Source organism: Apus apus, chromosome 4 (genome assembly GCF_020740795.1).
Source record: "Apus apus isolate bApuApu2 chromosome 4, bApuApu2.pri.cur, whole genome shotgun sequence".
Classification (NCBI taxonomy): Eukaryota; Metazoa; Chordata; class Aves; order Apodiformes; family Apodidae; genus Apus; species Apus apus.
The window spans coordinates 60,121,090-60,146,909 of record NC_067285.1 but is presented as its reverse complement, the minus strand read 5'-3'; the positions used below and the strand labels follow the sequence as shown (position 1 = coordinate 60,146,909).

General features: G+C 44.1%; 2 protein-coding genes across 7 annotated transcripts in view; one reads left to right on the top strand and one right to left on the bottom strand.

Moving 5' to 3' along the window:
* Positions 1-8,430, top strand: part of CSGALNACT1 (chondroitin sulfate N-acetylgalactosaminyltransferase 1) — a 43,476-nt gene extending 35,046 nt beyond the window's left edge. For all 4 annotated transcript variants that reach the window (XM_051620079.1, XM_051620078.1, XM_051620082.1 and 1 more), the window contains exons 8-10: positions 113-207; positions 3,306-3,387; positions 3,756-8,430. In XM_051620079.1, the coding sequence (XP_051476039.1) occupies positions 113-207; positions 3,306-3,387; positions 3,756-4,039 (461 nt within the window). In that variant the 3' untranslated portion in view covers positions 4,040-8,430. The remainder of the gene's footprint in view (positions 1-112; positions 208-3,305; positions 3,388-3,755) is intronic.
* Positions 7,994-25,632, bottom strand: SH2D4A (SH2 domain containing 4A). 3 transcript variants are annotated; one of them, XM_051620084.1, is made up of 10 exons: positions 25,425-25,632; positions 18,041-18,388; positions 17,167-17,326; positions 16,492-16,651; positions 14,502-14,567; positions 13,953-14,088; positions 12,420-12,636; positions 11,888-12,018; positions 10,849-11,069; positions 7,994-9,339 (listed from the first exon to the last, which is right to left on the bottom strand). In XM_051620084.1, the coding sequence occupies exons 2-10, from the start codon at positions 18,213-18,215 to the stop codon at positions 9,247-9,249; spliced, it is 1,359 nt and encodes a 452-aa protein (XP_051476044.1). In that variant the 5' UTR covers positions 18,216-18,388; positions 25,425-25,632; the 3' UTR covers positions 7,994-9,246. The 3 variants fall into 3 exon arrangements, with proteins under 3 accessions (XP_051476044.1, XP_051476045.1, XP_051476043.1); XM_051620085.1 differs by having other exon boundaries at positions 18,041-18,281; XM_051620083.1 differs by lacking the exon at positions 25,425-25,632 and having other exon boundaries at positions 18,041-20,252.
* Between the last annotated feature and the right edge of the window lie 188 nt (positions 25,633-25,820).

Genomic DNA, 25,820 nt, shown 5'->3' with positions numbered 1-25,820 from the left:
CAAAACTTGTGTGATGTTGGATTTCATCTGGCCTGGGCAACACCTCCTAAGAGAGAGAAGTGTGTTTTATACACTTTTTTTTTTTTTTTTAATAACCTATTGTCATTTCCAGGGAAAAAGGTGTTTTATCCTGTTCTCTTCAGCCAGTATAACCCCAGTATAATTTATGGCCACCATGATTCCATCCCATCTTTAGAACAGCAGCTGGTAAGTACATGCTTCTCTGACTGTCTGCTTTTATTTGAACAAAGCATTTTTCAAGAAGCACATGCTATTGTGCTTCTATTCCTATTCCTTGTGCACAGTGACTACCACACAGACAAAATTAACTACAGCAGTCACCTTACTGTGACTTCTGCAGTTAAGGTTCACAAGGAAGTATTTTGGTACCATTTATTTTAACCCTTGTTTGATGTTTTATACATGGAACCAAAGAATTTGAACCATGTCTGCTTCTATGCCAGAAAGGATTTCCTAATTCGTTAACAATTCCTCCATAGTGTGCTGTCTTGGGGCAACAGTCACTGACCTTGCTCTCTTTTCTTCCTTGCACTGAACAGTTTATTTGCTTGCATCTTCAAGAGCTGACATTTGTAAAAAGAATAGATACCCTTAGATGAGTCAGTAAAAATGGAATTCCAGGGGCTGTGAGAGTTATTCCCCCACTTACTTGAACACTTACAGTGGCTTTTCCCAACCCACAGTTCATAATTAAACTGCCTGTGAGCAGACAGTATGTTTCTGAAGTGTAGCACATTGTATCAGAGTCAAATGGCATGCTTGGGTCTATCCCTTCTGCCTTTAATCTGGCATTGACATAACACAGCATAACTCCCCTGATTTCCATCTCACCTGCTTATCTTTGGTGTGAGAACAAAGTGGTATTTTTAAAAACATTGCCAATTAAAGGCATACAATTAAAACACATCATTAAACCCAAGCAAATCTCCTTGGTGAAGGGGAAGTTGTGAGGAAGAAGCAGGGCACACAGACAAGCAGCTCACACGAATGCTAGTGACTGAGCCATCACTTGGCACTGTTGCAGGTGCTATTCTCCACTCTCTTGAGCGTTGCATTGTCTTGAAGCTAAAGGGGTGATAGAAGCAGTGGGTCTCCCTTTCTCTTGCCCTTCTCCAGAGCCAGCAGGTCACAGCCATCTGCCCACTAATGCTGCTAAGTGACTGAATTTTCAAATTGAAGCATAAGCCATCTAAGCAGCCTCATTCAGTTCCTCTGGGTCAGGTCCCAACCTGCCACAGCTGCCCCTTTTACTGCCAGGCACTGCACCTACCAGGGCTCATCCTATCCTAGGCTGGAAACTGCCTCTAGAGCATCCCAGCTTCTGTTGTTGTTCTCAGTAGGTAAGAATTAGGGGTGTTGTGAACCCAGGAACAGTCACAGCTGAAGATCAGTAGGGGTCTAAGTCCAGTCTTCTGTCATCATTACCCCCACTTCATGCAATCCCACTAGAAAAAAGAAGGAGAGTTTGAAAGGTCCACCCAAAATAAATTAACACATGGGGTTTTTTTCTGCTACTCCCCATGTTATCCAACAAATAGCCAGAAAGTCTGTTATTGAAGAGTCTGGAAAATCCTTTCCACTGTTTGTTGTTTTTTTGTTCTCAGAGGAAACTTGTTCTAATGATACCATGGGAGTCACATTAGCTCGTCTCACTGGTGAGAGCCCACCAGGGATCCTTAGGCTTGTAAGCTCTGTGCTTAGGAAATGAAAGAGTTTAGCTCTCAAGCTAGCATAAATTCCACAAAGTCTGTTGTCAGGATTGTGCAAATATTTATAGCTAATATTTGAATCATAAAATGTGGTGCTTATGTCAAAAGCTGCTTGATTTTAAGAAGTACTGCCAATCTCATTTTTATGTAGATTTTTGTATTTTCAGGCCACATTAATTCCCAGGCATGAGGCCAGACATGTGCCATTAAAACAAGACAGTGTTAGCTCTCTGTCCCTGTACTTGAGATGATGAGAAAAAAAAAGCGCCTTCAGAAATCTTTGAAAGAATTTGATTTGTGCAGCAACCACTTGTGCTAATGGGGAATAATGATGCTAATGCATATGAGTAGCTTGCTGTAAGGACATCATTATGAAGATTTCTTGCTGTAGTGCAGACCTGACAGATACAATCTTAATTGGTTTCTGCAGTGACTTGGCTTTTTCAAGGAAAGGAAAAATGAGATAAGAAAGAGAGAGCAAAGTGAGTGGTAAAATACATTTTAAAAAAGCCTTTGAAGTGACAAGGGTTATGGAAAAAAAGGGGAGGCATAAACAAGAAATCAGGAGAGACTATTTGGGAAGAGGATTTTTTTTTTGGTAAAGGAAACACTAGGATTTGTAAATCCAGAAATGGAAATTCTGACTCCTCATTTTCTGTAACTTTGTTGCAAGTAAAGCCAAAATTTTAAAAAGCAGCTGCTAAGGGGTAGGTTTGTAATCAGACCTTTGAGAGTGTGAGATACTGCTGACTTCTTAGAGGATTCAAATACCTGTCACAGTTCCTTGAAACTCTTGGATGTCTCACCAGATTGGGTTAAGTCACTCACACACATAAATTATGACCTCAGGGATCTATACCTGGATATCTGCTTTTGAAAATGATAGCCATTGTTTCTCACTCCTCTGATTTTCTACCTGTAATACCTATTGTATTCAGGGTCCATCTCAGTAATACAGACTGAACATTCATTATTATAAAGGCTTTTATGGGATATATATCTATCACCTAACATTTCTGGACTTCAATTTTAAGTGGATTTAGCATTTCTGTAATGGAAAACTATTCTTACCACTTCACTAATTTTTGTCAAAATCCAGGTAATAAAAAAGCTGTCAATGGTGGGACCAGATTAAAAGCACTGTTTTCTTCCAAAGCCCTCGTGGATCCAGACGTCACATCTGCTCTTCAGCAGAGTCTGGCTTCCCTTGTTCACCACTATGGTTTTTACGTCAGATTTGAATCCCACAGAAGCTAACAATTTTGGAGGATGTTTTGCCTGTGAAGAAGCAAACTCCAGAGAGTGATGTGATATTGCTCTACTTGGTCTACAACAGCAGGAGTGGAGAAAAACCTGATTGTTTCAGATGAGGGTGTTTATCCATGATAACTAATGACACAGCTGGTTTTGAGGGGCAGAAATGTGCAATGAGCATCTACAAAAACTGGTTTGGGATCAGACATGGATTCACATGGGGGCTGTTGCCCCTGTTTCTGACCACATTCAGAGACTTGTCTGCTTCTTACACTGAAAGCATTCCTGCTCCCACGTAAACATTCCTTTTTCTCCATGTAGATTATTAAAAAAGAAACTGGATTTTGGAGAGACTTTGGTTTTGGGATGACTTGCCAGTACAGATCTGATTTTATCAACATAGGTAAGAAAAATTACACTCCAACACATTTGCATTGTGATTGAAACACAGAAAATTGTGATCAGCTTCCCTTGCCTTGGCCAGTGTGTCTATGCCCCTAATATGCAGCAATGCTCTGATTAGATGTTCAGACTATTCCAAGGTGCCATAGAGGTTACCAGAATCTAAGCACCGCTCAGCCCAAATAAAGCAATTTTGTCTGATAGTGAAAGATTTGAAGCTAAGAAATTTGGACACTTTGATGTTGGCATGAAGTATGGCTGTTTTAAAGGAAGGGCTGACTGGAGGCAGAGAACAGCTATGGGGCCTTTAATAGCATCAAGCTTGCTAGTATGTATTTCTAGTTTTATTTTGGGTTTTGTTTCTGTCAGGTGGCTTTGATCTGGACATTAAAGGCTGGGGTGGTGAAGATGTACATCTGTACCGCAAATACCTTCACAGCAACCTCATTGTGATCCGAACGCCTGTCAGGGGTCTCTTCCATCTGTGGCATGAAAAGCAATGTCTGGACGAGCTGACGCCAGAGCAGTACAAAATGTGCATGCAGTCCAAGGCCATGAATGAGGCTTCTCATGGACAGCTCGGGATGCTTGTTTTCAAGCAAGAGATTGAGGCACACCTGCACAAACAGAAACTGAGCAGTAAGAAGACGTGAAGCTAGAAAGGGAGGCAAAAAGCCTCTGAATTGGGCTATATGGTGTTTTGGAAAAGACTTGTTAACAAGACAGGATGAGACTGAAAAAAAGATGGAGATTACAGCAGGATGACAGCAAAACATGAGGGAAAGTGCTTGTTCTCCCTTCTGTTTGTGGTTGTGTTTTTTTTCTTAATAGGGCTTTTAAGTACTCCATTAGCCTGACTGTTCAGCACCTGCTTCTGGAGGAGATTTGAACACTCGATGAGATTCAAGGTCACTGAGACCATGGACATAACATAAATGCCAATGTGGTATTCACAATAACAAATGGATATGCTCTTCCAATGAAATGTTTGTAAGATGTGTACAGTTAGATAAAGGATTGACCCTTTGGTGGGCCAATGAAAATGAGTTATTTTCTACATCTAACCTGACATATTTTAAAAGGGCTATTTTTTAATAAGTACAGAGCTCCTGCTCTGAGAAGGACATCTGAGTGCTAATGATGGTTATGCTGAAGTGACCAAAAATCTTTTGCCCTTAAGGGGCTGGGGCAGGGGTACAGCAGCAATGCACCAGGATATTCCTGGTTCATTCAGACATAAGAGGCATTTCAGAAAGTGCTTTCTAAAATTCAGAAAGAGAAAGACCTACTGGTCAAGTGAGATGTTTCAAAAACACTGGTGTTTGTTATCTTTTGTGGACACCGAGCAAAAAGCAATGAGCCATGTCTGTATCACATGAATCAAATGGTGTATATCTGCTTTAGAATGCTATAAGTATCTCAAGATTTATTTTTAAATGGAGTTGGATTTGCTTGGGAATTGTTTTGTCATACTTCAGGTTTTCTACTTTTAGCCTTAATGGGAAATAGTACAGCCTTCAAGCACTTGGAAAATGCTCTGCAGATCTCTGTTTCTCATGGATGAGAACTGAGTTCACATAAGTGATTTTTCTACACAACCTGGGTGCTGGAAGGCAAAAGCTTTACATGCTGATGAAAAGGAAGTACATATCACCTTGCAGTATGGATTTAGCAGGAGGCTTTAAACTCCCTATGTCGGATACCAAAACTGATGAATGTTTTCTGACTTTATACCAAAGTACTCCTTCTAAACCAAATCTAGAATCTTGCCCAGGGCATAACAAGCTTTTGTAATTAACAAAATACATTTTTGTAATGGATTACTGCACCCTGCAAATTCATTTATGATAATTCCAGGTGCATCCTAAAAATTAGTCTCCATCTTACACAGATTTTTTTCAATTGCCTATAGCTGTTGAAAGCATGAATTATTGCTCTTCTAAAGCACATAACTGCTGTTTATCATTTTAATATATACTAGCCAACAAAAACTGAATGGGCTGAGAAATCCCATTTACTTATCTAAATGCTGTTTCTCCAAGTGGTCTCTTTGTTTTATAGCTTCAGATTAAATCAAGGCAGTCTGAAACCAGAATCTAATTTGTTTTTTGGCTTGTAAAAGCTGGGGGAAGAAATATGCAAGAGTGCACTGAATAATTAATAAAATGCTATTTGTTGTGGCACTGTGCAATAGGAATAGCACTTAGAAACCTCTTTTGAAATCACTGCATGCAGAATCTGCAGACAGAGACCAAGCTACGATACGTCCTTCTTCCCTTGACACATGTTTACGTGTTTGTCTTCTGTTGGGTGCAAATGATCTGCATTGCACTTCCCTTGCAAATCACTAAATGTACAAAAACACTGCAAAAGTAAAAAATAATGGAAATTGTGCGCTTAAAAAAACAATCCCCAAATACATAATTTAACATTAAAACTTCAGCAATAACTCAAATAGGCCCTCCAAAGAACTTTTTTGTTCCCAGAATACATAATAAATCCTTTATAAGGGGCTTTGTTTTCATGGATTAATTTTACAAATATGATGCAGTAGGAGGAGACAGGCATGGCTTACTCAATGCATATGAGAGCTATAGTAACTGAGCTGCTCCAAAGTGATAGTTGTTCCTCCAGTCCCACTTAACCTGAATTTGAAACAGGATGATGTGTATTATGAAAGTTTCACAATCATAACCTCAGGCCTAGCCTTAACTATTTCCATGATGTTTTTTTATTATCTTCCCTTAGGTTTTCCTAAGCCCTCAGCAACTTCATGTAGCTTTGAGGCTGGCCACACCTGTAGTGCAGGGCTATACCAAATGATGTCCAGAGGCCCCTTGAGACCTAAATTAGTCTCTAGCTGTAAGCACTGGGCACCTGTAAATTCAACACTTTGGTACTTCGGGTACCTTAGCAAGCAAGTCATCCAGCCCCTACCAGAGCTTCACAAGTTATGTTTTTTAATAGCATCTTTGTGATTCTCTTGTACATTCTTTTCCACAGAGATGCTGTTCCTCATGCCAGGAATAGCATTGTCTATGCACTTCCTTTTTCTTGGTTGCAGAAGCCAGTTTGGCAAGAGGTGAGATCGAATCAATGATGGAGAGAGCCAGCCTGCAGCCATTGGCCACCACTAATCACAGCAGAAGTCTGGCAGTGCTCTCTTAAAGGTGGAGACTGCACTGATATTAGAGGTGAAGAACAACATGAGAAAGGGAAACTGTTGTTGGCTACATGTCTGTGAGCCAAGTGGAGCTGTAACAGGTCTTCCAGACCAGTTAGAATACGATGAAATCCAAATAGAGCAGTCAATGGGACTATACCTTTTGCCAGCCAGCTCTCTACCTTCCTTGTCCCAGAAACAGCTTGTGATCTTTCAATGGCAACTGACTGGATTTTAGATGGGGAGGGGATAGAGATCACCCTGTGTAGACAGGGGGGCCACATGGGGACTAGTTGCTTTAATTTTTGATGACTGTTGCATGCTCTGGCTAAAGGCATAGAGGCATAGATATGGCAAAACAAATTGCTGTATCTTTCCAGGTGTCCTCATGCCTCCAGCAAGCAATTTTCAAATGTGACTACTCTCGTAATCCTTGCACAGCATCCCTTGAAGAAAGATTCTATGGAGAAGCTCCCCAAAAGAAGCCAGCACCTTTGATTCCTGACCACTGCAAATCATTCTTGGTCCACAAACTTTGAGGGTAACTAGATTTTGGAGCAATATACATGCCAGTCTTGAGAGCATCTATTCTGGCAAGGGTGCTGCCTTTGCAGTCAGGGCAGTAATTCAAACGTGTAGGTATAAAACTTCAGATTTCTTCCCTCACAGCAGACAAGTGAAGCTGGGAGTCTTTAAAAAACTGAGGCATGATTCTCAAACATGTGAGATAGATGTGAACCCTGATAGTGCCTTCCACTGGGCTCTACTGGGCCAACATTTGCAAATAAGTAGTTATAAAGGTATGTGAAGTTCCAGTCCACTGGTCAGCAGGTCAAACCCTGAGAAGTTCCACCTTAGACCTTACAGATAAAATTGGTCATGTCCTGCCAAGGATCCTCTGTCCATGCCAAATCACCCTGCACCTCATTTCTGCAGGTTAACACCCTGCCTCTCAGACTGCCTTTTAAAAGGCATTTTTTAAAGGCAGTTTGTCTTCTTTCTTCTTAGCAGCCCATAGGTATCCAAAACACTTTGTGGTTTGTCTCCAGCAGGACAACAGCTATAGCATGTTCTTCACGTGAAAACTGATGCTAACTTTTCTCTAGGATCTCTGAATGACCTTTAATTTAGCCATATTTTTCAAAATAAGTAGTTCATGAAGAAAGAAGGAGGGTTTTTTTTCCCCTACAAATAGTCTGGCACCCTCTCTCACTACTGTTGCAGATAATGTTGAAAATATCTCTTTGATACATGTGATATAGTGCTCAAGAAGCCCCTTAAGACATTTGCCCTGCCAGAGTGTTGTTACCTCCAGAATCTGACTTACATTAAGGCTTTACCTTTATCAAGTTAAACCTGATGTAACTGGAGTGCAGTTATCCCCTCTTTCCTTGTATGGAAATCTCTTATAAACAGTTTTAAAGTAAATTTTAAGACCAGATGGTTACAACTATTTCTTTTAGTCTGTATTCTCCAAAATGCAGATCAATATAAGAGTGAAATTTTTGACTGCTTCCTGAAGTTAGGCACTGTAGCCCAACAGAAAAAAAGAAACAGGTAAACAACTGAAACAAGTTTGTATCTTGTTCACTATTTGAGGATCGCATCTCTAAAAAATGATGTCAGCAGATTCACATCACAACCCTCAGCTGCACAGTTTGTCACAGGCAACAAGATGAGGGAATATGGATGAGGATTAATTTGTTCCATGATTCCGTCAAGCCTCTCCCCCAACATTCTCAATTATGTATTTAAAAAGCAATGTAACGGATATGAAGAGAGAAAATTACAATGAAATAACAAGTTGTTTGTTAAAGTTTACAGCAGATGCATCTCAGTAATCTGGAAATAACTTGCAATAAATAGCTCAATTTTGGAAAACAGTGTTCTTTACTGGCAAACACTCTTCTGTAGACTGTGTTAATACTGATAGAGGCTCTGCTTCTTACATTTTTTAGTCTCTGTGCATGTGGTAGTCTTTCACACAAATTCCTGTATCCCTGTTCTTTCCATTTCAAAAGGTTAATCCTTCTCTATGCCGAAAGTCCATGTGGGATTTAAATACATTTTAAATGAGTGAGGATCTACATTCAGAGGCTAAAGGAGTTTTTAAAATGCACGTTTCATGGAAATCCCTCTTCATGGATAACACCTTTCACTGAAAAGCACCGAGGTTTTGCTTGGATGTTTGGCTTGAACATCCTTGGTTCCAAGGGCACAGCTTTTTACAGGATTAAGCTTCACATTATGCAAATTACTGTATCAAGACCAATTCACCTCCCAAGTTGTTCTGTGCCTTCAGGAAGGTATGATCTCATTCAACTGTAGATACTGATCTATTTCCCACATGGCACACAACCTTGCATTCAAGAACAGAAGGCAGCTCGAATACCGAAGGCCTCGAGAAAATCTGCAAAAACGCACTGAAAATATGTGGCAGTATCTGTTCAACTGATTACTTCATTGCCTCATTCATTGGCAGGACACATCCAGGTCCTTTGCAGCTTGCTGGGTGATGCATCCTTTAACTCCATTGATATGATAAGCCCACAACAGCACTTGTCCACCCACTGCCTTGTTGTGAAGGATATAAAATAAAGGCACTTATGGCAAGCACTGCAGGTAAGCATCAGCAGCTCTTGTTCAAAGCTCAGTCTGTGAAAAAACCTGTGGGGCTGCATGGTGAGGCCAGGAGGTTCACTCAAAGAGACAGATGTAATCTGGTTCTTGGTCTTCTTGGCCACATGGGTAAAGCAACAGCTCCTTCCCCAAGGAAGTAATGGGTTCTTCCTGTTGATATAGGATATGATTAAATGCCACCTTTCAAACAGACCATACCTATCACAACATCACAGAGTGAACAGCACTCTCCCTGCCTCTCTTACATTGTGTACTTGTTCATCCTGCTGTGCTCAGTGACCTGGGAAACTCAAGGAAGGACCATGGCTGACCTCTGTCTTCGTAAAACAATGTCTGTGCTCAGTGCAGTAACCAAGTGACAGGACTCTGGAAGTTCTCAGGAAGAACTGTGCTGGTCTTGTAGGCAACTGCAGCTTCTATGGTGTGAAATGCTGCCCTGCATAGAATGTGCTGAAGCAAGGACTGCTCAGCATGCAGGTAAGCAGGATGGGATGGCTGTGCACCATGCTCCTGGCTGCATTTGTGGGAGGGACAAGGGTGCATCCTGGAGTGAGCACGTGCCCTCTGCTCAGGCCAGCCCTGTTCTAACAAGGGAACTCTGTGATAGTACATACAGTCTCTGCTTTCCATCTCATTGTCCACCCTAGCAGCAAATGCATGGTGGGAACTTGCCTTCTTTCATGGTCACCCAGTGGGTGATAAGCAGAACCACTAGAACACTTCAGCAGAGTGGGGTCACCCTGCCTACATCTGCTGGAAGGCAGGGGGTCTGTAGGATTCTTTGCAAACTGTGGGCATGGCTCTATCTTTAATATAGGCATGCACAGCCAAGTTAGCTCTGCTCCTGCTTTCAACAATTTTAGCCTGAACTGTGAAACCCATGCAAGAAGCAAGTTCAGGTAGCCCAGGCAGAGCTCCATATAGCAAATGAACATAAATATTTTCCTCATGTCCTGTTTTTTTTAGCCATGTCTGTATTAGGCTAGGCACCTATTTAAAAGAAACATTTAAACTGAATTTGGATTTTAACTGAACATTTAGGCAAAATAATTGTCCTGTCCCTGGGCAGATCTTACAGTAAAAGAATGAAGAATCCATCTGGCCCTCCTTGGAGCCCATGTAACTGCAATCAATGCTAGTAAACACTTCTGTTACTTCTGCAAGAATCTGCCAAACTTCTTCCTTCCCTGCTGTTTTTTATCTTTGCACAGTATCACACTTTGCCTTCTTTGATATATATTTGTTCATGCTGAAGCTGGTAGCAAGCAGGATTGTCTGCTTACCCACAACCACAGAGGGAATAAAAATAAATAAATAAATAAATAAATAAATAATAAGAAAAGGAGTCTATGTGATTATGCTGTCAGCTCTCACCTTATCAGCATTTCTACCAAATAGTGTGTAAGTAACTTGAGCCCTGTGTGCAAGGTGTTCTGTATACTTGAGGGGGAGTGAGTCAGGTCTTAAGTGTTTGAGCTGTGCTAGGCCTCCTGAGATGTATCCATCAGGCTGGCACACCCTTCTGGAGCAGCACCCAGGATACCCAATGGCAGCTCAAATGGGTCTAGTCACCTGCTTTAAAACAACTGAATCCATTGTTTCTTATTTTGAAGTGCCCTGAGGCAGTTAAACAAATAGTTAGTGAATGCATTGCACTACCTTATGGTAGTCTACAAGGTCAGCCAACGTTGCATGTTGTAGCTGGTCCACTCCAAGGAAGCTGTAAGAATCACTGGAGGCATCAATGAGGAAGTGTTTACACTTTTCTTCAGATCGATAGGAGAGCACGTAGCCTTTGATTTTCTCACTGACCCGGACCAGAAAACTCCCCGGTACTGTTTTATTCAGAAGCTCCTCTGCTTTCTTAGAGGTCAGGATACCTGTTCAAAACCAAAACACAAAACTGAAGGGAGGAAAAGCAGCACTGGCTGGAACAGTTCTCACAATAAATCTGCTTTACTGCTCTAAATGCATCCATGACACTTCATCCCTTGCGTTGCTTTCATGCCCAGTAACCCAGGAAGAGCAGCACTGCCACAGCGAGGAACCGACCACGGCCACATGATGTTCACTGTACCAGACTCAACTAATTATGAATGAGAAACATGCAGGGCTCAACAGGATAGTTTCTGTGTTAAGAGAGTGAGTGGCACTGCAGTGTGCTGTATGTTGATTCCAATGCAGCAGCGCTGTGCAGCCAGTGACCCCTGTCAGAAAGCCATGCAAGCACTGAATGCCCAGTAACAGGAGGGTAATGCTTTTGTTGCTGCAGTCTTGGATCAAAGGGGTTTCCAAAGCAAGGGAGATTGGTGGAATCATGATGATCCATTAGAAATGGGACAGAAAGGTGACAGATAATGAGCACATATGGAGGGAAAATCACCTGAGGCCAAGGAGGAGGTGTGCTCAAATCTCTCTCACCCTAGTAGAAACACTTACCAGGGTGACCATGCATCCAGTACCCCAGGGAGGCAGGGGTGGCACAGACACAGGGTATTTTGAAGATCTGGCGTCTGTTCTAACACTTTAGCTTGCCTTTTGTTATGATGCTAAAGGAATTTAAACTACATTAATAGATACTTAAAATAGAAAATATAGCTACCTTCTAAAAGCTCCTGGCCTCGCCTGTGGCAGCAGCCTGTTTAGCAGAAACAACTCTTTAATGAGTTGGGTTGGAGCAGAAATGCTCAGGACTCACCATGGAACCAAGGAGCTATCCTGTCTGTGGTTTTCTGATAGCCAGCTCGGAGAGGGAATTGCTCATCCTTGAACCACTTGATGATGCTTTCTTCAGTGGAATTGGAGATTGTCCTCCGGATCCCCTCTTTTCTGTTAGAAAAGACCATGGGTTTTGCATCAAGTTCAAGCAACAGATTTTGAGTCATTGTCAGGGCTTACCTTTTGTTCAGGATGTTTAGCACAGCCCTAAGCAGAAGGCTTACAGTAGTGCAGCTGTCAGCAGCATATGGTGTTCAGTGGACACCTAGCACAGAGCATGTATGCACTCTAGGCTTAGGACACTCTGCTAAACAAACCTGTTGCTCTCCAGGGGTGAACAAATCAGCCTCATCACACCCTAGGCCAAAATATAGCCTAGGCTCTGGATGTTTCCCTGTGGGGCATCTCCTCCACAGAAGGAGGAGAGCTAACCATTCCCATCTCAACCATCTCATGCAAGGCAGAATAATCTCATCCCTTCACCCCTCTACAGTGCACAAGGGTTTCCTTACCTAATCACTCTCCCATTTGCCATTGCAGGAGGTAGAAGTTTAGGCTTGGGGGGAAGAGGTGGATATTGGAGTGGTCGCCGATCTCTTGCTGTGGCACCCTTGGAAATATCTGCCTGCTTCCCTCTGTGGATGCCCTGCAGTGAAAGCCTCCTGTAGTCATCCCTAGCTTGCTGTGCAAGGGAGCGTCTTTTCTCATCTGCTGCCCTGGATTTCCGCACTGGAACAAAAAAGGAGTCCTACAGGAGCGAACAAGCAGGCAAGTTTGAAACTTGCTGCCCTTTGGCCATCATCCTGCTTGGTGAAGTGGAAGAACAACGTGCTTCACAAGGTCAAAGTTGCACTCAATTGTGAGACCATTTGCCACATGTCTCCCATCGCTTTTGGGTATCTGCTACTTAACAGGGTGCCAGTTTTTATTCCTTCAGGAGATTAAAAATCTTTCTGGGCACCCAGTCCCTTTGTACTTAGGAACTACTTGGTTCTTGGTTTTGTTTTGGATGCTGACTCCTAGTTCAGACACAGATTTCTGTAGTGCCTTTCATGTGTGCCAGCCGGGGCGGGGGGGAAGTGTATGGGATAAAAGCTGCTGAAATGACCCCAGATCAATCATTTGAAGGATTTGAAAATGCTGATCATTTATTGAGGGAGGTTTGCGGAAACTGTTAGGGAAAGTGGAGAACTTAGCAGGAGATTATTTTTTTTTTGCTGTAAAAATGCTTTGATTGTCTAGGTCCAGTTCATCTTGGAGTCTGTAGGAATAACCAGCTCTTCAGAGTTAGGCTCCTTGCTTTTGTAATCAACTTCAGATATTTTTCTTTTTATCAGTAAGAAAAATAAAACCCTTGGCCTGAAGTGGAAACAACTGGCAGTACAGTATTGCCATCTACTGAGCAGCAGGCAAGAAACTGGGGAAAAAAAAGGCATCAGGTTCTCCTCCAGGAAGTATCTGGCAGCAGTGGTGGATGCTACTGCAAGTCTCATAATGCTTGCAGTTTTCCTTCCTATCGTTGGGATTCATCACATGAGACGATGTACCAGGGCTCTGCTTAGGTGGGACCATGCTTGGATGACAGGGAAACCCTTTTTACTTCATAAATCATAGAATGGTTTGTGTTGGAAGGGACCTTAAAGATCATCTAGTTCCAACCCCCCTGCAGGGGGGGTTAGTTAGACATCTGGTTAGTCTCTGTCACCATTTATCCCTGTCCTCAAGAGCAATGGTTACTGCAAAGTCCTACAAAAGGCTAGCTCCTAGTTTAAATGTATTTATCCTGGCTATACTCATGTGGATCCTATTTGTTTCTTGTTTTAATACAGTACTTATCAGAAAATTTTTCATTTCCCTGCCCAGCTCAATTCTCAATGCTCTGTGGACTCAGAAATATTTCTGATAATGCAGCTCTGTAGTTCCTGGCAGTACTCTCCATCCACTGACTGATTATTCAGTTATAGTGTGGCAGAGGGATTCAGATGACCCCACAGAGCCCTAGAATTTCTCAAGCCCCATAGGAAAAGGTCGTCCTAAGATCTTACAGGATTCCTGCCATTCAGGCTCATTCTCATCTGATTTCTGCAGAGTCCTCTGGCTCTCCAAGCTGGGATGGTTCTGTGGTATTGCATCCTGGGTGGCTGTGGTCTCTTCTGAATTTCTCCTCTGTGCTTCCTTCATCTATGAAAGAAACAGTATCTTCAGCTTTGTTGCAGGCTAGTTTTAAAGCTGCTTTTTAGCTAGCCTTGAAATACTGGGAACTCCATTCTTAATTGTGAATCCCGCCAATTTCAACAACATACTGACCCTCTGTTCTGTCTTTACGGTAGATAACAACAGAGGAGGGGAAAACACTCTGCCAGAAATCATCAGTAGCATCTTCCTGTGCTGCTTCCCAGTCTGTCAACCTAGCCTGCTTTGTATGATCTCTGAATCGCCACACCATGCATAAGGACCACGGCAACACTGAATAAAACTGGTCCAAGAGGTGAGGACGTTTCCAGGGTCAGATAAGGCTCTGAGGCTAATTGTGACTCTAGGATAAGGTCTGGGTTCCACTCAATGTGTTAGGTGCATCCTAGGTTGCCACTTACCTGTTGGAAGCCATGCTTCCTCATGTGGCAGTCTGCCAGCATCTGATGAACATCTCTGGTTTCCCTCTGGGTGGAGGAAAAGAGCAGTGAGAAATAAATGCAGTGTTAGGACCATGGCTCTTTTTTTGACCAAAAGCTGTTTAAAGCAGAAGCAGCGATGTGACATTTATCTTAACAATTTTTGCCAGCCTTCTATGACTAACATTGGGTTTTTTCACCATATGAGGCCTAATATGCCACATGAGGACAACTCAGAGGTGTCAGGATTGTCATAAGCAAACCTAGATTTGCCAAGTGATGCTCCCAAGTGCTCCCAGGAGCAGTCCTTCCCTCCCTCTAAAGCAAGCCCTAGCAGAACCTGCCATCCACAGCTTTACCTGCCTGTGCTTGTTTGCAGCTATGGCTGGAGTGCTGCAAACCCCTGCTTGTCAAACTGACCCAACCAGCTGCATTTATTGTTTTTGTTCTTCCCTGAAAACCAGTCTAGCTACCCTGGCAGCAAGTCACTGGCTGAGACCTGCCTTTGAAGACAAACAGTTAGACTTGTCTTTGAGCAAACACCCACCCACCTCCCCATTGGACCCAGACTGCCTCCCACAGCACAGTAAGGAGTTAACTGTACTACTCTGCTCACCAAGGACACGCTTTGTTTTATCTCCATCACCTGCTTAGCTAATATTTAATATGAACAAAGCTTTCTAATTTCCCTCTCCTTGACAGGAAACGGAGAACTTCAAATGTGTGTGATTTCCCCAGAAACCTGGGAAAATTGCTAATAATATAATGACAGAAAACAAAAGTAAAATATACAACCCCCCTCTAATTCCATGTGCAGGACTTTGAAACGGGGTTAGAATTTTGTTGTTGTTGGTGGTTTTTTTAATTTGAGTTTTTTGCCACCCTCCCCCCCCCCTTTCTTTTTTTTTTGTTAGCTGTGACTAATGACTTCCCTTGAAAAGCAAAAAAAAAAAAAATCTCCCACATAGTTGTTCAACTTCAGCAAACAGTGAGTGCTAAGAAAAACCCCATGTGACTCAGAGGCTTTTGATAAAGGAGACAGCCAGTCCAAACTCCCTTCAGTACTCTGGTAGCAGAACAGGCACTTTGCCAAAACCCAGCCTTCACTTACTGTGCTTTTTATCCCAAAATACAGAGTGGCTGTATAATAAAAGAACATACACTCATACAAGTTAGAAGCAAAAGGCTGAATGAAAACTTTGCTGAAGGAAATTGGACTTCTCCCATTACACTGGCACAGTGTTCTGTTCCTTCTGTGCAACTTCGGTTGCATGGGCAGCTCATTTAACTCATCTTTTTCTCAGTTTTCTTCAAATGCTTTTTTGTAGCAAGTTAAAAGGTAGAAGTATATTTATTATGGGAGAAAAACATTTCTGTAATGAAACACAACAGCAAAGTGGACACTGTAGCTACTGCATTTGGAGTTATTTGTAGGTTTCCTATGCTGTCAAGGTCATAAGCTATTTTCTAACTGGCTTAGAGGACCAAAAAAAGAAAAAGGAAGAATGAAGAACCTAAAATATGCCTGTCAGAGAATCCTGGTTAAATTATCTTCATCTGTTCTTTTAGGCAAATAGATTATTTGTCTGAAGGCTATGGCCTTGCATGTACAGATCCTGGGATAGCCTCCCTGGTCTTCTGCTAAAAGCCATCCCAATCAGCCGCAGAGCAGGAGAGAAAGTACTGTGACGTTTGTTTTACCCACGGAGAGTGGAAGCAAAGGAATCCAGAGTAACTTATCTGTCAGTGCAGAGCAGATCTATCCCAGCTGAGAATAGCACTCAGACCTCCCAAGTCCTAAGGAAGGATGTAACAGCATGGCTTCTTCTCTGACTACAGAAGAAAAGCCTTAGCAGTTACCTGGGATTTTTTTCTTCTTCAAATTTCTATTTACAGTAACCAGGATTTGCTGCATTTCCTAGATCTCAAAGTATGTGTTTCTCATTCTTATGAAGAAAAAGGGGGAAACCACCTTTGTGAGCTCCTGGTTTTTCCCTGTTGTAGCAGCAGCAGTGTTTCTCCCATACTCCTTCTTTTCCTCCACAGTGCTTTTTTTATTTCTTTGAAGATTCTTCTCACTCAGGACTCCTGGTTGTGGATGCAGAGGCCATGTTACGGAAGATTCATTCTCTCTGAAATGCAAGAGAGAGAGGACTTATGATCTCAAGGGAATCACTTTCTGCTCTCTGAGCATCTTGCAAGGAAGCTGCACGTGAGCAGAGCAGTGCTGTGAAGAAGCGACGTTCGTGCAGGCAGCTCTCGTATCTCCAGATCACGGAGGTGGAATCATTAAATGACTCATGGTGTGTAACTGTCATCCTGCTGTACACGGGCATCCGTCAGTGAATCAGTGCAATCCAAACTCATCACCTGCTACAGCAACAGACTAAGCATTTCCTGTGGTCTGCAGAGGGTACCATGCAGGAGCCATATCATGGGAGGTTCATGCGCAAGGGCAGGCCTCAGGCTGGTCTCTGCCATTGTGTGTACTCACAGAAATCCAACCTTTTTCTGCAGCTTTGGCCTGCATGTCAAGTGTGACAGTGGTAACCACAGGCCCTACAGAGAAGACTCCAGCCTCTGGGTCCCTAGAAATGCCTTCTCTTCCATGTCTGCCCACTGAGTCCTCCAGCTGAAGGGTGCTTACCTGTCCTCCTTGCCTTGCTCTCTCACTAACTGCTTTGCCCTTTGTGCCTGGATCTCTTCACAGATGGCTTCATATGGTTTGTCTGAAGGATGTTCGCCCATCACCCAGACCCAGACATCATTGTCAGCACCAAGCTTCCAAGTCACCATCTTCCTGCTGGCTGGAAAAGAAGTAATTTTCTGGCAAACACTGTTTGCTCAGTTGCTCCGTGCAGGGTCCATGTCCCGCTTACTGTGCCCTCCTGCACAGCTCTCCCAAAGCAGCTGTATGTGGGGGGTAAGACTGGCTGGGACACAGCACACACCTCCCATTTCATTTCACAGCACTGAAGCCAGGTTAGTGAAGGAGTCATTTCTTGTTTTAATTCTTTGCCACTGCCCTCCACAAACTGTGTGAGGGGGAACCACCTGCAGAGCTGGCAGAAGAGTGCTATCTTTCTAGCAGCTGGCCTGCTGTGTAATCCTGGCAAGGGGGCATCAGGTCTAAAGGTACAATGGGAACCCTCCTGCAGACCTGGTGCCCCAGGACAGATGTTCAAGATCATAGTTATTTTATAGATAGATTCACAGGCCCCATTTAGTGGGAAACTTAATGAGACACATCTCCTGGGGGCAAATAAGCCCTGTTTTCCCAGTTAGGGGAGTTGAGCAATTTGGTCAAGGACAGAGTGTCTGGGCCAGGGAGTAAACCCATTGCATGCCTAGCTAAAACTACCTCATCACAAGTGAATTTAGTAACAATTTGGAAATATGGCTATGATATGTCCTGGGGAGAAGAAATTACTCTAAGGACGCATTACCTCCTATTTCTAGGGAACGGTTGACTTGGCCAGATCTGTGCCAGAGAGGGGAGCAGCCAGCAGGCAGAGACTTACCTTTTCTCGGCAGTGGCCTCTTTGCTGTAGCCTTGTCCTCAGCAGCTTCTCTTTCCTCCCACCGTCTTATCTGTTCCTGCCTCATCTTGAAAAAGAGGATCTGCTTCTGCTCCTCGCTGAGTTCTGCCAGCAGGTCAGGATCGATGTACATGTCCGATAATATCTGTTTCAGCATGGCTGCAGGTTTCAGTTACACACGTTTGCGGCAATGATCTCCAGGGATCAGATCCTCTTCCTGGCTCTGACAAGAAAGAGTCCCTCCCTGCCTGAGCCTGGAGCAGGAATGCAGGCGTGCCAGAGTAATTATACTTCTGTCTTTTATTTATTTATTTTTTTAGCTCAGACTTCCTGCACAGACCAAAAAAGTAAATAAGTAGCTTAAAACCTGCTTTTAAGATTCCTCGAAATAAGATGTGAGCTCAACTCCCATGCAGCTCCTGCCCACTCTGCAGGGAGACCTGGCCAGCAGAGATGAGTCCTGAAGTGGGGACGTTGTGTTGATACTCTGATAAACCCAGCTGATAGTATATCAAAAGAGTGAGTGCTGCCTGTTACAGTCATCAGAGGTGCGGCGCGGCTGTGCCCAAGCAAACATTCCTGCTGGGTAGGGAATCAATGAACCTGTGGCTATGTGGCTAGACGGCTCCTCCTCTTTCCAAAGAGGAAAACTTTGATGATCAAAAGCCAAGCCTGCCTTGTTTTACCAAAGAAAGATGGGGAGGGCTTTTGGCTGTTTTGAGGCGAGATTGGGAATTTTCAGGTGCTCCTGTCCATCAAAGGCAGCCTTATGGCAAATCAAGGTAGCACAAGTAGTTCAGCTGGTTTGAAGTAAGACAGCTTGGATGGTCAGCAAGCTGAGGAGCTGAGGCAGCTCCCACTGACACATTTGCTGATGCACCTTGCCCACGTGGTGAACCTGTCATGGGGCATCCCTGTCTGACAGGATCAAGTGGATAGTGAGAAGGAACACCCCTGTTCCTGCACAGGATGCTGAGTTGTGTCTGATGCATGCAGGCAAGCAACTAATACCCACACAGCCATGCTTCGTGCCCATGGATTTACATTTACAACAGTGGTTTCACTGAAAAACTGGGAAGCTCTCCTGCCGCTTGGGAAGGTGCCACATGAGAAAAATAAATAGTAATGTGGTCTAAATACCTTGAAACCAGGTCTTTTCCTTATCTTATCTTGATACACTCGGTGAGATCAGAGGTTGGTTGGCAGCCCTTTTGGTGACACAAGGGAGGCTGACAGCCACATATGAAGTGCAGGGTGGCCAGCTGGCCAGCAGCAGCAGGGGCTCTCTGGACAAACTTTTGAGAAATGTTGCCATCAGGCTACAAGCAAATTAAGATAGTGGGATTATTTGTGTGCTTCTGCACAAATCCTGGGAGTCTAAGGAACCAGCACACTCAGACATAGAACAGAAGGGAGAAAGGGGTTTGGTGGGGCAGTAGTATGGAGGTACAAAAGGCACAGATATGGCAGAAGGACTTGTGCCAGACTGAAGTGGGAGTACATATTAAATCCTGGAGTCAAATCAATTAACCATCTTGCAGGAGGGGGACTGGATCCCTAGGGATCAAACTGTTAAAGAAAAGTGTTGGGAGCACCTTCAGGTTCAGAATATTACTGCTTGGCTTCTGCCAAACAAAATAATATAGCAGAGAAGGAGTTAGTAGAGGAGTCAGTGAGTGCAATTCTGAAGCTTTCCAAGCACCACATTCATAGCACATTTAATTATTTGAAATGGGCAGCACAGCAGCAACCTTCATAAAGTCAGACTGGCAGGACAACAACTGCTGTGTTGGTTCATCTTCCCCAGTCTCACCCACACGCTAGAGTCAGTAGGCTGTCTCAAGCACCCCCAATTTCTGAATATGGCTTGCCCTACAAGTGCTGGAGACAGAGCTGGCTGGAGCCCTAGTGCAGTGAAGTCATCATGCACTTTCAGCAGGAATAGCTTGAAAGAGCTTGGAGCAGCTGGAAAAGCTGTAGGCAGGAGATAAGGAGCTCCTCAAGGACCTCAACACATGGACAGAGCAGGCCACAGTCCCAGCATAGCATCAGCAGGAGCAGAATTCCCTGGAAGGTGCAATGACCAGGAGTTGGGGATGAGTCATCTCATTTCTGTTGTTTCTCTTGTTAGTTTATATTTTCTCTATTAAAAATTTTAACTTAATTCCAGAATCATGATGCTGCTGTTCCAAATCTGTATGGGAAAAAAAAAGAAGGTGGGAACTTTTTGGGAAGGTGGTCCCATCTGGACAGTGCTTTCTGAGTATCCCTCTGATAGCAGAATTGTTTCAGGTCAGCAGATCAGGGTGTCAGAAAAGTGCTTTTAATCATAAATGGGTCCCTTAAGCTCTTAGTTGTGTTTTTGAAGATCAGTTCCACACAGGACAGTATGAAGGACAAATTATGGGGCTTATTTTAGGTAAACTGATGTCTTCAGCAGGTACTTGATATTGCCCTGATTGTAGGGGATATGGCTATCTCTTTGAGCCCAAGGCAGGTTTTGTTTGGAGAAACCACCATGGTTGCATCCTTTATGGATCTGAAACAGTAACTGAAGCAGATGGTCTGACAGAGATGCTTTCCATGAGCTGACAGAAATTAATCACCATGTCTAAAATTGAAGGGGCTTTTAACAAAAGACTTGTTGCCTGCAGAGAGGTGAAATACTTTTATTCCCCTCAGGTGAGACGGTGTCATTTGTGGTTTGTATGGGCGAAATGTCAAGGACACTCAATATTCTACCCAGGGGAAAAAAGGCCAGCCAGTTAGTCAGGTTCTGTCTTCTGGCTCTGAATTGCAGAATTCCTTTTTCCCTAGAAACTCTTCAGGACAGTTGCAGTTCACTAGCTGGAGGGATGCTTGGAAAAGAGGATGACCAAAAAAGTCATCCTGTAAGGATGTCCTTGCTACAGGTGAGCAGAGGCCATGTGCAGCTCTAGCTGGCAGGAGCAGCTCTGGAACCAGCTGCAAGTGTAGTTCATGAGCTCAAGTCCTGCACCCTGCCTCTTCACACAGTGGTGAGTAGCTTGAATCCATCTCACCATCTTACGTCAGCCCTTTTCACCCCTTGGCTGCACAGGAGGTATTGACACGGCCTAGAGTGATTTATGTGGCAAAGTTTATGTGATAAAATCTGCAATGAGCAAAGCTGCAGTGGTTGTGGTGTTTCTTTCCCCATCTCTCCCCATAATGCCTCTTGGTGCTTTTTTTCCTTAGTTCAATTAGGCTTCACAGGACATGACATACAAAAAGCCACCACCAGAACTCATGCAGCATGTCCACACGGCTCTGGCTTCTCAGGAGTGGGAATGGCTTTGCTATGACATCTGCTTAGGAGGACATGATGAGCTCTGCCACACACATTGGTGACAAACTGTTCCCTTTTCTACCGCTGGGGGCACAGTGTGTCGGTAGGGTGGAAGGGTGCTCAGCAAACAAGTTTCAAGGTATTGATGCAGTTTTGCAGAGCTGCCTCTCCTTGTAACATTGGTTTTAGGAGGAAACGTATAATGCATGCCCCAAAGATACACTTTAAGGCACCAGCTATTTTAACACAAAGCAATCACGTAAGCATTTTAACAGGTTTGCAGTATTTCTTTTTCAGAAGGCACTTCATTAACGATCTTAGGAGATGGAAGTCCTTGCAGTATCAGTCATATGTTGTTCCCAAATTTGAATGAAAGCCATATTGTCAACACTTGGCTGGAAGTGCTTTTGCCAATGCTGTTCCAGCTGTAAGGAGTAGATTTACAGCTCAAACTGCGGGAAGCCAAGGGCTGCAGTAATGGCAGTGGGACCTCTAAGCACGTAACTTGTAAGAAAACTCTGGTAGAAGTCTTGTTAAACTTTCTACTGCTTGTATTCTTTTCACAGGTGTGATAGATAGGAGCCAGTTTTGTGGAGGAACAGGAGATGAGAGTAGCCAAAATAGCAAAATTTAAGTAGGGTCAGGTGGGAAGCCAAAACAGGGCTTTTGGGGCTCTACCATTCATATAGAAGATAGCTGACTTGAAAGCCATACAGGTAAATAAAATTCAAAGGGTAAATGTCCCTTCAAAAAGCAAGGTCATGCAGCATTTAAACTGCCTGCCAGAGAGCAGCCTCTTCTCTGTGCTCCTGTAAATCATCTACCACTAACAGAGGAAACATAAGCCCATGAATACACATAAAAGTGCAATCACTTTGAGAAGTGCTGGCATGAGTTTCTGCTCACCTGTGCACTGGGCAACACTTCAGCCACCGACAGACTCATAGGGCACCCCTATTTGGCACCCTAGTCCTGGTCCTCACTATGGATGCTGCCAGTGGAGGAAAAAGTTCTCCAAGGAAAGAACAGGCAAACACACATAGATATGATTTACATCGATAAATCAAACAGGAGGGTGTAAAATGAAATAGTGGACAAGTTGAACAGTGGTTCATGTGCTGGTTTTCTGGGAGGTGGCTTCTTCAACCTGCTGCACACATCTCTACTGTAAAAGTGATGGTAACATTAAACTAAAAATAACCCAAGAAACGGAAAGATTAGAATAAAAGAGAACATGAGAAAAGCTCCTTCAAAGCATAACTTGATAAGCTAAGAGCATTTCTCTTGTCATGAAGTAGCTATTCCCATAAAAAGCAGACAACGTTGTGCAGAAAATGGTTGGACTGCATTGATTTGAGTTGGAGCTTTTCCTTGGAACTGGTCTTCTGCTTAACAATAAGTGGCTACAGAAGCACCATTGGGAGTTATTTTCCCTGGACAAGAGGACGGGTCATGAGACTGCAACCGAGTTTCCTTTCCCTTGACAAACTAAGCCCTGTAACACCAAGGAGGTATTTTCATAGAATCATCAAATCACAGACTGGTTTGTGTTGCAAGGGACCTTAAAGATTATCTAGTTCCAACCCCCTGCCATTGGCAGGGAGACCTCCTACTAGACCACGTTGCACAAGGCCCCATCCAACCTGGCCTTGAACACTTCCAGCTCCAGCCACTCCAATGTTATCACCTCCCTGCCAGACTTTAGGAAGTGCTTTCTGATTTTTTCTGAAGTTGAAGCAAAGCAGAATTATCAAACCAGCGCAGCCAAAAGTAATTGCTCCCCAAACCTTGCTCACAGTGCCCAAGTCTTCGTGAGTTAACTGTCACATATTGGTTAATAAAATCACTTTTGTTAGAAAACTTTTCTGTTAGCAGCTGCACCAGCAAGGTTACTACCAAAATATCCTTCTGGGATTTGGGTTTTTTACAGTCTTTGTTGGTTGGCGGTTTATTTGTTTTGTTGTTGTTTTTTAAATCCTCATCCTGTTCAAAAAAGGGAAGTGATTCATTTGTCTTTCTGTTTAATTTTGCTTCAGCTTACCTTTTTCAGACAGAAGGAAAACTCCTGCTTCAGTCGTAACAAAAGGAAAATATGAGTGTATAAGCTTGGCCCTCAGAAGACAGAACTAGACCTGTTTGTATCCTATTTAGCATAAATAGATAGATTGTGTGTAAGGCTTGAAAGCACAAAACAAATGAAGTCACCACAACAGGAACTATCTTGAAATTACCTATAGGTGAATTGACAAGCCCTCTAGGTCCTTGGTTTTGCTGGAGGGGGAAGCATTTATCTTAAAGGAGACACAAATAGATGGGAAATGGGTAATGGGTGCAAGTTACTCCTGGGGACATCCCAGCTGGACACCAGACCAAAAAAAAATCACTATGAGAACCAATGGATGTTGGAATAATATCCCCTGGGAAGTGCTGGATTCCCCAACACCAGACACTTTTAGGACCTGACAAGGTGCTGGGCCATGTCACCTAAACCATGTTCCTGCCTAGAAAGGTTGAGGTTCCTTCCAATATGGCATTCTGTGATATGTAATGGGAATGGGACTGGTAATAAGGAAAAATAATTTGATACAGCAGCAGTTACTTAATACAATTTGAGACCAGATGGCTCTACTTTCAAGAAAAAGGTTTCTTCCCTGCTACAGTTAAGGACAAATACTTCTTGATCTATGCACAGTGAGACTCATCTTCATATACAAAAATCACTTAGGAAATTAACCAACAAAAAAGTCACTGTAGTGAAGAGTGAGCTTCTATAGACTAACATACAGGATCAGCTACTCAAAACCAGCCATTAAAAAAAGTATTTCTTTTAACCATGACAGCTAATTCAGTCTGTTTGCAGCTTTTGAACAACTTCTGGCAACAAGCTTTGGATTTTTTTCAAACTGCAACATTTACGTTTGCTAATTGCACCGGGTGGCCTTGCCAGGAGAAAGACTGTTCTTGCAAGCAGGAGGCTATTATGAGCAGCTCTAGGCACACCAAACTGTCATTTACGTTTCCTGTGAAGTCATTCACCCTTCTAAGCCCACAGTTGTCCTGCACTGATGCAGTTTTGCCACTGGAAGCCAGAGGGCAAATGAGAAGCGTTGAGCCAGGAGCAGCCCTAGGCCCCTAAGTTCTGGTGAAGCTTCAGAGCTGTGTGGACTGCCCTGGGGAGGGGAGCGGTGTACCCTGATGAGTCTGATCCTGTCCCAAACCTCTTTGATTTCAACATGATTTGCTGTTAATGCACTGCTTGGGCACTGAGGAAACACAGGATAAAACACAAGTCGTGTGTTGATATAGATTCTGTGAGGAGAAGGAAGGACATTTAGAATCATAGAATCATAGAATCATAGAATCCTAGGGGTTGGAAGGGACCTCGAAAGATCATCTAGTCCAACCCCCCTGCCAGAGCAGGGTCACCTAGAGTACATCACACAGGAAGGCGTCCAGGCGGGTTTTGAATGTCTCCAGCGAAGGAGACTCCACAACCTCTCTGGGCAGCCTGTTCCAGTGCTCTGTCACTCTTACAGTAAAAAATTTTTTCCTGATATTCATCTTAAACCTCCTATGCTCCAACTTGTATCCATTACTCCTTGTCCTATCACTGGTCATCACTGAAAAAAGCTTAACTCCATCGTCTTGACACTCACCCTTTACATATTTGTAAACATTGATGAGGTCCCCCCTCAGTCTCCTTTTCTCCAAACTAAAGAGACCCAGCTCCCTCAGCCTTTCCTCATAAGGGAGATGTCTTACAGGTCTTGCCTGTAACTATAAATCACTTTCAAAACTCGGCGCAGTTATTAAATGGCATGTGCTACTAAGGGGAAGAAATTACACGGATGAAGATGAGGCACCCCGAAGGCAGAGACAGGAGTCTCTGCCAACCCCCACGGAGTTCTTGGGAGAAAAAAACACTGGGAGAGGAAAATGTCGGGAGAGGCAGGTAACGGGGTGGAGGGGGCTGTGTTCGATGACGGGGGTGAGGCAGAAGCTGCTCTGCAGGCAGAGATGGAAACCGCTTTTCCCTTGCAAAGAAGGGACGTTACACACCTGCTGGATCTTCACTCCCGGAGGAGGCCCTGAGAGACGGGACACCCGCGGCCCAGCCGGGAGCCGCGGCGGCGGCACCAGCAGCATCCGTGGCGGGTGCGCAGCGCCAGCACGGCCTCCCTGCCGCCCGGAGAGGGGCCCCGAGGGCCCGGGCCCGGCAGGCCCCGCCGCCCGGGGCTCGGGGGAAGGCCCCGGGCCCGGCAGGCCCCGCCGCCCCGGGCTCGGCAGGAGGCCCCGGCGCCGCTCCCGCCGCGCCCCCTGGCGGCGGCGCCCCCTGGCGGTTGCGAGGCGGCACCGCAGCCCCGTGGGTGGCCGCGCGACCCGCAGGGGCTCCTGCCGCCTCCCTCCCGCCGCAGCCCGCAGCGACACCGCAGCGACACCGCAGCGACACCGCAG

Bases quoted from the DNA above. Each gene is read 5' to 3' on its own strand.
- SH2D4A (XM_051620084.1), bottom strand. From the start codon at position 18,215: ATGCTGAAACAGATATTATCGGACATGTACATCGATCCTGACCTGCTG. The intron at 17,327-18,040 runs GTAAGTCTCTGC...CTTCTTTTCCAG, and splicing joins GAGGCCACTGCCGAGAAAAG to CCAGCAGGAAGATGGTGACT. The intron at 14,568-16,491 runs GTGGTTTCCCCC...TCCTCCACCCAG, and splicing joins AAAACCAGGAGCTCACAAAG to AGGGAAACCAGAGATGTTCA.